Source organism: Vulpes lagopus, chromosome 22 (genome assembly GCF_018345385.1).
Source record: "Vulpes lagopus strain Blue_001 chromosome 22, ASM1834538v1, whole genome shotgun sequence".
NCBI lineage: Eukaryota > Metazoa > Chordata > Mammalia > Carnivora > Canidae > Vulpes > Vulpes lagopus.
Genome location: NC_054845.1, coordinates 10,414,357 through 10,429,138, shown reverse-complemented (window position 1 = coordinate 10,429,138; position 14,782 = coordinate 10,414,357). Strand labels below are relative to the sequence as shown.

At 39.7% G+C, this 14,782-nt stretch overlaps 1 protein-coding gene across 1 annotated transcript in view; it reads left to right on the top strand.

The window, feature by feature from the left end:
- Positions 1-14,782, top strand: part of FLACC1 (flagellum associated containing coiled-coil domains 1) — a 28,278-nt gene that overhangs the window by 13,110 nt on the left and 386 nt on the right. Inside the window, exons 8-14 of the mRNA XM_041737743.1 lie at positions 1,686-1,783; positions 2,822-2,874; positions 4,773-4,872; positions 6,709-6,812; positions 10,385-10,447; positions 13,343-13,432; positions 13,565-13,674. Coding sequence (XP_041593677.1) covers positions 1,686-1,783; positions 2,822-2,874; positions 4,773-4,872; positions 6,709-6,812; positions 10,385-10,447; positions 13,343-13,432; positions 13,565-13,674 — 618 coding nt within the window. The remainder of the gene's footprint in view (positions 1-1,685; positions 1,784-2,821; positions 2,875-4,772; positions 4,873-6,708; positions 6,813-10,384; positions 10,448-13,342; positions 13,433-13,564; positions 13,675-14,782) is intronic.

Below are 14,782 nucleotides of genomic sequence, written 5' to 3'. Positions count from 1 at the left end.
TGTGCTGAAGGCCCTAAGACTCCTGCTACTTCCTTGCACGATTTCAGTTCACTGGGATTTCAGACAGTGCCAAATGGAGTTGGATGGGCAGAGGTGGGGGAAATGGGCAAGATGGTTTGATTTGAAGCCACCAAAATGTAGCACAGCGAAGATTGTTCCTGGTTTTGCACTTTCTCATCCAATTACTTCATTTCAGTTATAATCTCCCTTTTTGTTGATTGCTGAGGAGAGCCATTTTTTGTTCTCCATGAGATTTCTGTGGTAAACAACTGTTGTTTTCAGCCCAGGCTCCTCCTCCCATGTCCCCTGCCTCTCTACTTCCTCCCCATCTTTCTCTGCCTCTTCCTCCTCCTCTTCCTCTTTTTTGTCCTGTCCTCTCTACCCTCTTTGGCTACTCCCAGGACCTGGGCAGAATGGGAAGGTATGGGAGGGGCGAGAGCTAGAGCCACAAAGACAAGCCAAGAGAAAGTAAAAGGAGGTGTAGCGTCTGTGGGGGGTGCTGGGCACGAGAGCAGCCTCAGAAGTCCTGGTGGAGAGAAATCCACATAGTTGAATCATAGACTTGCTTTCAAAAAATAATAAAGTAACATATTTGTTTTGTAATAGATTTCATTATTTTTTTAGAACATGAAGTTCATAGTAGAATAGAACATGAAGTACAAGGAATTACCATATATAGCTTGACCCCACATCCCTGAAACCTGAGTGATCGTTAACATCCTGCACCACTGTGCTGCATTTGTTACAAGTGATGAGCCTACAGGGATACATTACTATCACCCAAAGTCTATAGTTTACATTAGGGTTCTCTCAAGGTTTTGTACACTCTGTGGGTTCTGACAGGTGTATAATGACATGTCCACCACTACTGGATCACACAGAATAGTTTCCCTGCCCTAAAAATCCTCTGTGCATTGCCCATTCATCCCTCCCTCCCCACTAGCCCCTGGCAACCACTGATCTTTTAACTGTCTCCATAGCTGTGCTTTTTCCAGAATAGCTGGAATTGTACAGCATGTAGGCTTTATGGATTGGCTTGGTCACTTACTGTTATGCATTTACTGTTTCTCCATGTCTTCTCTTGGCTTGACACCTCATAGGCTTTCACTTTGACACTTGTCTTGAACACTGCCAGCTTCTACCTCCTAATGGAGGTTAAAGAGACCTTGGGCTCCGAGTACCTGGGTGGCTCAGTTGGTTAAGTGACTGACTATTGGTCTCAGCTCCTGGGGTTGTGGGATGGAGCCCTGTGCCAGGCTCTGTGATCAGTGAAGAGCCACCTGAGATTCTCCTCTCCCTCTCTCTCTCTGCCCCTATCCCCTCAAATTAATTAATTAAAAAAAAAAAAGAAAAGAAAGAGAGAGATTGAAGCCTTGGGCTCTAAAATTATCCTGGATGCTAATGCAGCCCACAGTTTCCCAACACAGCTGTAAGCAAAGACTGTGCTGTTAGCAGGGAGCCATGGCCCCCACTGGTTCCATTCAAAGCAATGGTTGGTGGAAACTGAACTTCTCACCTTTTTTCTAGGTGGATGCTAGGAGAATGTGTCAGGAGGTGAGGGCCGTGCAGGCTTCCCACAGCTTCCTGTGAGAGAGAGGGGAGGTAGGATTGGCTGAGTATAACAGCTCAGCTCTGTACTTCTGTTCGTTGATTGATGATCTTGGCCTTTTCCCCGGGTCTCACAGGGAGCTCAAAGAGGCTCACAAAGCAGAGCTCAGTCAGTTGGAGAACAACTACAAAGCAGTGTTGAAGGCAGAGAAGCTGGCTGCTCAAGAAAAACTAGGTACTGTCTGAACTGGGGAGAATGACCCTGGTAAAGGGCAAAAGGCTGACCATGGCCATGGATGGGCTGTGGCTAGGCTTTCCAGATGTCCTCCTAAAGCTCAGGGAGGGGTAGTGACTGAGAATGAAACTGTAAAGAGAGAAACCATGTCACCAATGTCCTTCCTACACCCACGAGATAGACTGGCCTGTGACCAAATGTTAGGATCTGAGCAAGTCCCTTAATTTCACTTATCCCATCTAATAATTGAGGACAATGATAATATCTGCCTTCATCAGAGAGATGAGAATGTGAAAGCACCTTTTTAAAATAAATTCTTAATTCTATAAATACAATACTATTATAATTCAGCAAGTTACTTCACTTGTAAAATGATGGTGTTTCACTATATTCTAATGGACACACTATGATTTGTATGCCTTATAATAAAGGTTGTGTTGGTCATTTATCCCATTATTTATGCTCCCCTCGGGATGGGCAAGGTGTATATCCTTCAGAATTCTGAGGTTATAGACTGATCTCCACAGGGAGAAGGAGATATCCTATGATCTTCTCTTTCTTTTGCCTTACATTTTAAAAAGACGATATTTATAGCTTGTTGATTTTCCAATTTCCTAAAGAGAACATTTATCATTTTCAAAATCAATGTGCACTATGAAACATTATTTTAAAAAAAGAGAAGCAGATCCATACTACAAAGCTTTGCTCCTCTTTCCTCCACTGATGTAGGTTTACCCCCAGGATTAGTTTTTTCACATCTGGTATGCCTCAGAATCACCTGAGAAGCATATTATCCACAGATACCGGGCTTCTCCCCTGACACGGCAATTCAGTAGATTTCGCCAGGGTCGAGGGTGGGAAGTGGGACTGGCATCTGGGTTTCTAACACGCTTCCAGAGTGATTTCTAGGTACAAGATAGTTTTAACACCTTGAGGATCAGTTTGAGGTGGAGAGGGTATAAGGAGAGCTCATACTTGAATTTGAAAACTTGCATTTCAGAGGAATAATGATGACCCTGTTGTTTTCCTTTTGTGCAGATGAAATGGTAAAGGAATATAAGTATCTGAAGAATATGTTTCATATGTATCAGGTGAGATTCAGAGCCCCTTGGTGGATTATGAGAGTAAGAGAGGTAAGGCTCATTCCTGGCTAATGACAGCAGGCTAAATCTAGAGCTCTTTGCCCAGAAAATAATGTCTTGAGATTCTCCGCATCCTGGGACCTAGGTGGTACTAAGTGCCTCCGGGAGAAGAGTGAACTGTGAACTGTCGTGGTTTCCAAGCATGACAAGTCAGTCTCTCAGACCCTGAAGAAGCCCATGGACAAATATGTTCTTAATCACAAAAGTAATATCTGCTATTTTTTTTTTAGAAAATGGACATACAAAAACTACAACAAAAAAAGAGAAAGAATTGTTAACACCCCAAAACGACCATTATTAGTATGTGTACTTTGTAACATCTTTGACTTCAGTAGAGTGCTGGGTCAAAATGAATAAATATTTATTTTTTATTTTTTAAATATTTTATTTATTTATTCATGAGAGACACAGAGAAAGAGGCAGAGACATAGGCAGAGGGAGAAGCAGGTTCCCTGCAGGGAGCCCGATGCGGGACTTAATCCCAGGACCCCAGGATCACAACCTGAGACAAAGGCAGATGCTGAACCACTGAGCCACCCAGGTGCCCCTGGAATAAATCTTTTAAAGTCCTTTAATACACTTGGCCAAATTGCCATCCAAAAAGACTCTATCACTGCACTCCTACAAGCAGAGCATGGAGTGCTCTGACTACCTCAGAATATAACTCATTCATTTAAATCAGCTAATTTGATGGAGCCCTGGGGACACAGGTCATGATTTCTTCCTAAGAGGATGAGAGAGCAGGGTGGTGGTGGTGAAAAGTGGACAGGGACAGACTAGGATAGCAAATTCCCATCCTATCATGACCAACAGGTCATGGTTTGCTGGGGACTTTCCAGGTTTTAGCATTGAAAGTGCAAGGTCCTAGGACATTACTTAGTCTCAAACAAACATGGACAGTTAACCACCATATAAAAGGAGGAAACCAAGTTAAGCATGAGTGTACCGCCTCTGCAATTCTATTTACCATTCACAGTTTCACTTTTGAGTTGTTATCTAAAACTTGTTTTTTAAGATGCATCTTGATACAGTCGGGGATAACATCCTAGAGCAAAGCCTAAGAGAAGCATCAAGTTGATGAGTGGGTAAGCTGCCCCAGTTTCCTAGGTATACTTTATGTTTGCTTTAGTCGGACCTCTCCAGAGAGTTTGACCTCTATGGAAACTGAGCTGCCCACCAGTCTTGAAAATGATGAGAGAGAACCTTTATCTAATGTCCACAAATGGTTACCAATGAGTAATGCCTGGCCCCAGTATGAATTGTACCACTAGCCTGGAAAAAAAAAAAAAAAGGGGGGAGGGGGTCAGAGTCCTGAGACCTTACTGGCAAGCATCCAGGTCCTAGACCTTCTTCCTCCTGAGGGCCCATTCCCATGAAAATCTGAGCCAACCAACATGACGAGCATAGGGTTAGGCTTATTTAACCTCAACCACAGAGGAAGTTAGATTTGCTGAGGAAAAATAGACACACTCTGAAAAACATACCTTTTTTCTTAAGTGTTTAAATTAACTACTAGGCATTTCCTTTGTTTCTTAATGGGCTACTGATGAATGACTCATGACTCAGAGGGAGTGGACATGTGAAACTTCGACAGGAGAACCTACCTGTCTTCAAAGAAAACCCAGTTCCAGTAGGACAAACGCCATGCAGAGCTTGCTTTGACTTTGAGGGTTCTGCAGGCTCATAGGTGGGCTGAGCTAGAATTTAATCCCAGCAGCCACCCATGGAGGGACTCCTAACAAGCATTCTGGGTGAAGGAAGCTGTAAAGGGCCCTGTGCTGTGCCTGGAGTCAGTGTGCAGCCTTTTTCTGGACCCTTTTCTTGATGGTACCTTTGTGCCTCTGCAGGATAGCATTCATGATGAAATGGAGGACAAGTGGTCAAAGAAGAAGGCAAAATGGGAGGAGGAGGAGAAGTTGGAGCGGGAAAAGATCCTGCTACAGCAAAGTGAGTACAGAAACTTCTGTCTTTTTAATGGCACATGCACCAAAAAAAAAAAAAAAGAAAAAAAAAGAAAAGAAAAGAAAAGAAAAAGAAAGAAAGAAAGAAAAAAACCAAACCCACCATTAAGTTTGGTCTTGAGAAAAGCAGCCTTGGATTCACAAAGGGTGATGTTCACATGGCTGAACTCCTGAATCAAAGGTACATGGAATTTTCAAGAAGGTGACAACAAGAATGGAGTCTTTATAAAGTTCGGCAACCTGAGAGTCTAAGCCTGTACCTTCCAAAGCTCATTCATTCCAAGTTTGGCCATCACAGGCTGGAGCAAGCTCTGGGACATCTGTAGGAATGTTGACTAGTTACATGGATAGAAGTGACCCCAAAGTTCCAGAAAAATGTTCTTGAGTTAGAGTTTCAAATATTCACTTGTTGTTGGAGGAGGGACAACACAATCGATTACACTGAGAGCCTCTATATTGCCACACACCCCCCTCCTCAAAAGATCTAAATTTTTGAGGTTGGCATTGCATATGTTTAAAAGCTACAACATGTTGATTTGATACATTTATATATTGCTATGTATTTTTAATATTTCCAACACTTAGTGCAGAGATTAGATCCTAGAAAGTGATTTATAGATGAGCCTTGTACCCCCACCAAGCATCTTCATAAATGGAGAAAAGAGAGAGGAATTTATGGAGACTCTGCTCCCTGACCTAGAGGATTGGTTGAGGTAGGAGTGGGGCCTCTACAAACCTATACCACATCCTACCTTAATCTAATTTGTAATAGGTTTGGTTGATTTCAACAAATTACTTGTGTAAATACAGAAACCCCCTGGGAAAGGCCATTCCTACCCCAGCGGGGACTCAGACTGCCAGAAGGTAGCTGGAAGACCCTGGAATTAAGGCTGAGGGACAAAATGAGGAGTTGTACCTGTTTGAGGCATTACCTAGGATCCTGGTGTAGTATGAGCCTATCTTCTTCCAGACTTCTAGCTACCCATACTACACTCATCCCATGTTGTCAAAATCTAAGTTAAGATGTTACACTCAGGATGCGCCTGGATGGCTTAGTCAGTTAGGTGTCTAAGTTTGGCTCAGGTCATGATCCCAGAGTCCCAGGATCAAGTGGGGATCCGGCTTCTCCCTCTGACCTTCCCCACTCTCATATTCTCTCTTTCTTTCAAATAAACAAACAAACAAAATCTTTTTTAAAAAAAAGATGTTACAGTCAGTTTTGAAAAAACAAATTTTAGCTGTGCATAGTGTAGCTCAGCCCAGACCCATCCTGTGAACCTTGGGATTGCCTCCCTACCCATATCTCCAGCACCATGAGGCCGCAGAAGAAATTTGTATCAGTCCCTCACCCCCTCCTTCCTCCTGTTTGGTATTGGGCCTCTGTTGGCAAGTTCCCTCACACCAGAAACAATTTAAGCCTCCCTCTACCCCAGGGCTAAGTAAAGAAAATGTTATTGCTGGAAAAGTTACAGGAGCCAAGAGCTGTATTTTAAGGTAAGGATATCGAAGAAAGCATAGTGGTTACTTCAGCAGCGGGAATGGACAAAATAATAAGCAACAGATCTAAGATAAACTATACATACACAGAAAAATTGGAGACACTGGGGTGAATCCCATGTGGCCGATATCCCTGAAAACCATCACTGTGTTGACCTGACTTTCAAGCATCTCCAGGTGCACATCAGATGCCGAACGCCAGGCTGAAAGCACCTTGTATCTGACCCAGTCTGGAATTTCTATTATCTTCAGACATTCTGAGTTTCTCTCTGCACCTGCTTTCCCCACATTTACTCATACAGGTAATGTCTTCTCACCTCCACAGAACAGAATATAACAAAAAAGTTTGAGTTAGAGTCAATAGAAGTAAAGAAGAAAATAAATGACTCGTACAGTGCCGTCTTCGAGAACTTCAATCGAGAGAAAGAGGTAACTTAGCTGAAAGCACATCAGGGGTTGAATGTGCAGCCCTGGGGGGACATTGGGTTCCCAGGGGTGCCTCTGTAAGTAGGTGAGCTTTTGTCTCTATGTGAGTATTCCTTCTTTCCCAGCTTCCCTGGAAATACATGCAAGTAAACTGGCAGTCTTGCTGTCCTTATCCAGACGGTCTTACCACAGGGTTACTGTGGGATGAAAATTTAAATTAATGGGAAATAATAGAGTGCTAGACACATACAGAAACTGAAATTCCCTATTTTGCTAAAACCCCCATCTCTGATTGTTCCTCCTCATTGTTGACTGGAGCTGAAGAGAAATGGCAGTGTAGGAAACTAAACTAACACAGTTCTTAGTAAATAAGAGGAGCTATCCCAAAGTTAGAGGGTCGGAGAGGCAGCTACTACTGTTCATCAGGTCCCCACCATCTTCATACTGTTACCAGGTTATAGTGAAAGTGGGTCTCAGATTGTTGGACATTTACTAAGTGAACATGCTTTCGCAAGCAGGCCCCAGGCGGTTATACCACCAGCTCTCTGAGCTTTTAGGAATGAGGAAGATTCATCAGAGGTATTTGCAAAGGCATGACTGAGGCAGGATTCTGTAACCACTGGGGTCAGCATCAGGCAGCCAGAGCTCCTCCTAAGCAGACATGGGACCATTTAGGGATCAAGTCTTAGACGCCATTCCCAAGTGCGTAGGCTACACGTTTTGTTCAATTCCTGTACTCTTTTCCTGCAAAGTGGACTGGGCCTCTCAAATAGTATCTACCTGGAATATTCCACTTTTAAAGCCCATTTCCAACTATCATGCTAATTAAAAATCCACTAATTTCACCAATCAAAACCCATTTCTGGCATTCACTACAACTGAGCAACACAGTAATGAGAACACAGGGCATGCTGTGCAGTGTGTCTAGGGCTTCTGGGGTCTGGAGAGCTCAGACATCTGAATAAGAAGGAGCAAATTCATCTAGTAATTCCTCAAATCTAGAGATTTGAACAAGTATTTCCTCAAATCTAGAGATTTGATCATCTGCACGCATCCATTCCTGTCACCTATTTTCTCTCCAGTAACACTGACTATAAATCTGTAAACGCTGCTCCTTCTCTCTCTCATAAAAATGTAGTTTACACTTAGCAAAATGCATAAATCATTAAGTATACTGTTTGATGAGTTTTGACAAATGTACACATCCATGTAACCAACATTCAAATAAAGATCTAGAGCATTTTATCAACCCACAAATCACTCTTGTATTCCTTTCCAGTTAAGCCCTATCTCCTTCAAAACTTGCCCCAAGACAACCACTGTTTCTCCACCACCATAGATTGGTTATACCTGTTTGCTTTCTATAAGTGGATCATGCCATACATGCTCTTTCATATATAGCTTCTTTTCCTCAATACAACATCTGTGAAATTTATCCATTTGTTGTTTATCTCAGTGATTTCTTACTTTTATTGCCCAATAATATTCCTTTGTAGGAATATCACACAGTATGTTTACCATTTTCCTGTTTTTGGAGGTTTGAGTTGTTTCCATTTGTTGTCCTCTCTATTTTATAAAGGTTTTGTAAACACACTTGAACAAGTATTTCTGTAGACACAATTTTTCATTTCCTTTGGGTATATACCTAGCAGTGCTATTACTGGTTTCAAGGGTATTATAGGTTCAACTTTATAAGAAAAGCCAATTTCCATAGTAGTTATACCATTTCACTCCTGTATTTTAAATATACAAGAATTCCAGTTGCTGGACATTGTCAACAACTAGTATTGCCATCCTTTTAAATTTGACCCTTCCAATGGGTGTGAAGTGATATTTCATTACAGTTTTAATTTCCCTGGTGACTAACTATGTTGGATGATTTTTTCATATGCTTATCAGACAACTTATATGTCTTCTTTTGTAAAATCCTGGTTCAAGTCTTTTGCCATTTGTTGATCTTTTTATCGTTGATATGTAGGAATACTTTATATAATGTGGGTACAAGTTCCTTGTCAGATACATGTGTTACAGACACTGTCTCCTGGCCTATGGTTTGCTTTTTTCATTTTGCTCATATTATCTTTTGATGTGCAGAAGTTTTTTATTTTGTTGAAAGCCAAATTATTAATTTTTTCATTTTCATAAAAAAGTTACAGCTTTTTGTGTCCTTTCTTTTTTTTTTTTCCATGTATCAATATTTAATTCATCAAGCTCTACATACAGGGTTAACAATATGTTGTAATGACACATCATCCTGTGTTTACAGTTAATATTCAAAGTTATTTCTAGTTGAACCCAATCATAATTATTGCTGTATGGAAAATAGGACCTGACCAATGTAATGGATTTTCTAGCAACAACTTTGCTTCATATGCATTTCTAAGTACTAGTTAAAAAAAAAAAATTATTGTCACAAAATCCTGCATTTAGAATTCCCAGATGTCATAATCCCACATTTCTTACAGTTTTATAATAAGCCATTAGGCAAAACTATAATGTCTAAACTGTTGTTTATGTTGTTTATCCTTGATGTGTTTTTCCTAGTTGGGAATTTCTGATGCAAACTCTAACCTTTCATCTGATTTTAGCAATGGCATATATACAGTGAGAAAATTGCATGTTGACTAAAGAGTTAAAAATCACTGAAGACTTCCATTCATTCTCTATTCTACAGTGTGAAACTTCACATGCCTACAAGTTTTTCTACTAATAAAGATTTTTTTCCATGCATATTACAATGAATAAGCTCTCCTTTCTATGAAATTTTTGCCTAGTCCAAAGATAGGATACAAAGATATTCTATGTTTTAAAAAGCTTTGGGATCCCTGGGTGGCTTGGCAGTTTAGTGCCTGCCTTTGGCCCAGGGCGTGATCCTGGAGTCCCTGGATCGAGTCCCACATCAGGCTCCCTGTGTGGAACCTGCTTCTCCCTCTGCCTCTCTCTCTCTCTCTCTCTCTCTCTCTCTCTCTGTGTGTGTCTCTCATGAATAAATAAATAAAATATTTTTTAAAAAGCTTTGTAATTTTAGTTTTTATTATTCTGTTATCCATTTTGAATAATTTTTATGTATGGAATGAGGTAAAGGTCATACATAGGTCATTTTTTTTCTGTTTAAATATCTAGTTGTTCCATTCTGTTCCACTGAACTATATGTTCATACTGAGGCCAAGGCAACCATTGTCTCAGTTACTATAATTTGAGATCAGGGAGTAATAATCTAGTTTTGCTCTTGTTTTTCAAGGTTATTTTGGCTCTTCTATATCACTTACATTTCTATATAAATTTCAGAATTAGTTTGTCAAGAAAGTATTCTGACTGAGATTGTAGTGAACATAAAGATCAATCTGTGGAGAACAGAATGTTCAGTAATATTAAAAATATTAACAATATTCAACAATAGTAACCTTACCAAGGTTGTACATAAGTAATTTTCAAGATTTAACTTTAAGATGTCATGTCATTAGTTTATAATGTTTGCTTCATTATACCAGAATACTATTCTGGCTTTCTTAATTCTCTGAAAGAAGTGCCAGAAACCCCAGTCCTGACCCTTTCCAAATAAAATTATTTTTTAGGAGCTATTGAAACAACATGAAAAAGACACCATAGAATTAGAGGAGCTGAAAAAGACCAAACAGGTAAGCTTTTTCATTTTTCCTGTGGAATTAACATTTTACAAATGCATCAGTAAAATTATATGCTCTTAATAAAATGTAATCTATGATAATTTTCCAAAACAAAACAAAACAAAAAAAGTGGGGGGAGGGGAGACCTAAAGCTGAATTTGCTGGATTCAACAGGTCAAAAATAACCTTAGAACTATAATATAAAGTCATCTGTAAAACAAAACTCTTAATGTCTTTCTAGAGCAACTTGAAGAAATATATAAGCAGTATGCTGTGTGATCTTAAGTGTCAAATGCCTTCCATTTCTAGTAAGGCTTAAACCACAAAAGAGTCTTCGTTTCTGAAATATCAAATTCTTCCTTTAAGCTCTAAAATTTTACAGTACTGCCCCCTGGGAATTCTAACTTCAAGCCTCTCCTTAAAATTCTAAGTGTGCCTCACCCCCAACAGTTTCTTCAAAGAATTCTGTTCTTCCGGGACAAATTATGGCACTTCCATGTGAGAGACACCTGAAGGGAAACTGTTCAAACCCATGAGCTGCCTTGTGGTTCTTCTTTCGCAGAGAATTTAACTTGAATCCAGAACGGACATGTTTGGGAAAAGACTAGAGATTATAAAATCATGGAATGATATCTTAGAGCTTAGGCAAGACTTCATCATTGTTGGGTAGACCTCAATGTCTTGCTTGGTAGAGGGATAGGCTTTGGAACAAGAAGACTCAGTGTATTATAATAACTGCTTTATTGAGCTTGTCTACTTATTCTATCATTCATTTTTGGATCCATTTCTATTAATTGATTTTGCTCATTTGTGGTCATATTTTCTCACTTATTTGCATGCCTGGTAATTTTTTATTAGATATCTGCCATTGTGAATATTTTTCACATGAAAAACATATTCACATGTGAATATGTTTACCTTATTGGGTGCTGAATATTTTTGTATTCCTTTAAATATGTTGGTACTTTGTTCTGGGATGCAATTAAGTTACTTAGAAACAGTTTGATATTTTCAAGCCTTACCTTTAGACTTCATTAGGCAAAATTAAAGCAAAATTAATTTTTCCCCTTAGAGAGATAATACCTTTCTGAGTAGTCTACCCAAAACTCTATGTACGCTGGCTGGTGGGAATATAACTATTCCCAGTCCTGTGTTGACCCTAGTGATTGTTATACCTGCTTCATGCTGGTTGTTCTTTCCCCTAACTTCATCTCCTTCTATTTCTTACCCTCCATCATGCCACTCCAGTGGCACTGAACTCCTTGCTGTTTCTTTAACATGCCAGGATCCTCTACTTTGAGGTCTTTGCACTTGACATTCTTTTTTCCTGGGAAGCTTTTTCCCATATAGCCACATGACCAACTTCCTTACCTCTTTCTGGTCTTTGCTTAGATGCCACTTCTTGGGGGGCCACTCTATTTAAAAGGCTTAACAACCCACTCTAACACTTCCTTTCCCTGTTTTATTTTTCTATACAGATTTATAACTGTCTAACTTGATAAACGTAATAAAGGCAGAGATTTTTGTCCGTCTTCTCTACCACTAATCTGCAGTTTCTAGAATAGTGCCTGGCACATCACAGACATTCAGTAAATACCAATTGATTTTTTGAATGAATAAATGAATAAAAGAATGCTAAATCACCTGGCACTTTGCACAGTGTGATTGCAGTAGGTGATGGTACCTCTCTAGTCTATAAATCTTAGGAGGATGCTTATTCCATGGGAAGAGCTCTGAGGACATGTAAGAGTTAAATGGAGCTGACACCTGAAAGCAGAGACTCATCTGGTTCATTTTTATAGTCTATCCAGCATCTATCTAATGTAGAGCCCACATTTATCCCTTCCCTGCACTTAAACTGATCTTCTATCTTATCCTTGGTTTATTTTAAAATTTTTATTGTAATTATTTTACTAACTTCTATTTAATTTTTATATCTCCTCACTGGAATGTATATCCTTAATAGTAGGAATTTTATTTTTCTTGTTCATCATAACATTCCTGGTGCCTACAGCGGTAAGGTTTTTTTTTTTCCCTAATTAAAACACTGGTTTTTAGAGCGATGTTTGATTTACTGAAAAATTAAGCAGAAAGTGCAGAGATTCCCTATATTCTCTCCCAACACAAACATACAATTTTCTCTGTTATTTTTTAAAGAATTATTTATTTACTTACTCGACAGAAAGAGAGAGAGAGAGAGAGCAGCACAAGTAAGCAGAGCTAGAGGCAGAGGGAGAGGGAGAAGCAGACTCCCCACGGAGCAGAGAGCCCAATGCAGGACTTGATCCCAGGACCCTGAGATCATGAACTGAGCTGTAGGCAGACACTTAACTGACTGAGCCACCCAGGTGTCCCCAATTTTCTCTATTATTAACATCTTGCATTAGTGTGGTACTTTTGTTACAGTTGATGAACCATTATTAATACATTCCTTTTAACTAAAGTCCATAGATTACATTAGTGTTCACTCTCTGTGTATTCAATTCTATGGGTTTTGTCAAGTGCATCAAATCCATCATGCCAAATACCATATCATCAGAGTAGTTTCCTCACTTAAAAGTCCTCTGTCCTCCACCTATTTATCCCTTGCATACCCTGGCAATCACTCATCTTTTTACTGTCTCTATAGTTTTGCCTTTCCGTTAATAAATATTTGGTTTAATGAATGAATGATTGATAGCTGTCATGACAACCCATGAGAGCTCTAATGAGGGCTGGCTTTGAGACAGTAATAGTGAGTTTGAAGAGAGGAGTATTGATGGGCAAGACACAGAGGAGATAGACTTAACAGGGTGAAGTGACTGAACAGTGTAAGAGAAGGAGGAGCTAAAGTTGATGCTTCACCTTCTAGTCCAGGTGCCATGTAGACATTGTCATGTTGTCCTGAAACAGTTTCTTCTTACACAGGTCATGGAGGAAGAATTGAATACACAAGCTGTTATCCTAGAAACACTTAACACGACCCTCTACCAAACCCAGATGGAACTCCAGAGAGAGGCAAGTCCCAGCTGGAGTGGGGATGGGGGTTGTGCAGAGGAATCCAGGTTTCTGTACAGCTCTACCATATAGCTCTGCTCCAGATGACTCTGATTCGGGAAGGATAGCTATTAAAATGTATATGTCTTTCAGAAAGCTACAGTGGGAAATCTGGAGAAAATGCTCCAGATCAAGATTTCTGAAGCTGAAGAAAAGTTTAAATATACCATACAGCTTCTGACAGAAGAAAACATTCATCTAAGGTATGAATGACACTGTTGAAAAAGACATGGCTGAGTTATCTTTAGAAAGTGGGAGGGAGTTTGGGTGAAAAATAGATGAAGATGAACCCAGGTATTCCCTAATAAAGTCAAGGCACAGCTACTTCCAGGAGGGAAATATTCACTCAGAGCCTGGCCACAGAAGTCACATGCTAAGGTCAGACAGTTCCTCTGAAGTGGAGCTGGGAATGTGTCTCAACTCCTCTCCCTTACCTACTCTTAACTTTAGTGCAAAACAGCACGTGAAATTTATCTAAGGGTCTCTGGGTTTATTCAGTTCTGTCAATGCATTTTAAATCCCTAAAGTCCTCTGCCCTCCAGCCTACTCATTCTTTGTTTCCCTTCCCATCTCCTGTAAATTACTGATCTTTTCACCATTACTGTAGTCTTGCCTTTTCCAGAATGTCATATTGTTGGAATCTGTAGTACATATTTAATAAATACTTGTTTAATGAATGAATGATTGGAAACTGTTGTGACAACCCATGTGAGCTCTGAGTTTTTACCATGTACCCTGAGAGTTTAGGGGTTTAGATGTCTGTAGTTTACTCTTAGATACAGCTGCATTTAGTTCCTGTGGAAATCAACTTTAGGTCAGAAATTATACTGAAGGTGAATTTTAAATCATTGAGATAAATTTTGGTCAATATTTTAATAAAGGGAAGCTATTCATTGCATTAATTTGGTAGTATAAGAGAGTAAAGTTTTCCTTTCTTCCCTTGTAAGTTTTTTGACTAATCTAATAGTTAAACTGACATGAGACAGATTAACAGGAGAAAAACAAATTTAATTTTGTATGTACAGGAGCTCATAAAAATATGAAACTCAAAGAAGTGACCAAAGCAGGCTGCTTTCATATTTCATACCCTTTGGACAAGAGTCAATAAATCTGTAAAGAATTGACAAGACAAGGAAGTTTGGGCTTGAGGTAGTAAATTAATGAGGAAGTGACAAGGTTTGTTTATACAGCCTTCTCAGTCCTAAGTTCCCTATTTCTGGTGATAAGGATGTCTCTTTACCTCCTGCTATAGGGACGATACTTTTATTTCCGGCTTTCAGGGGGACAAAGGAGGGTCGGAGTATCTTTCTT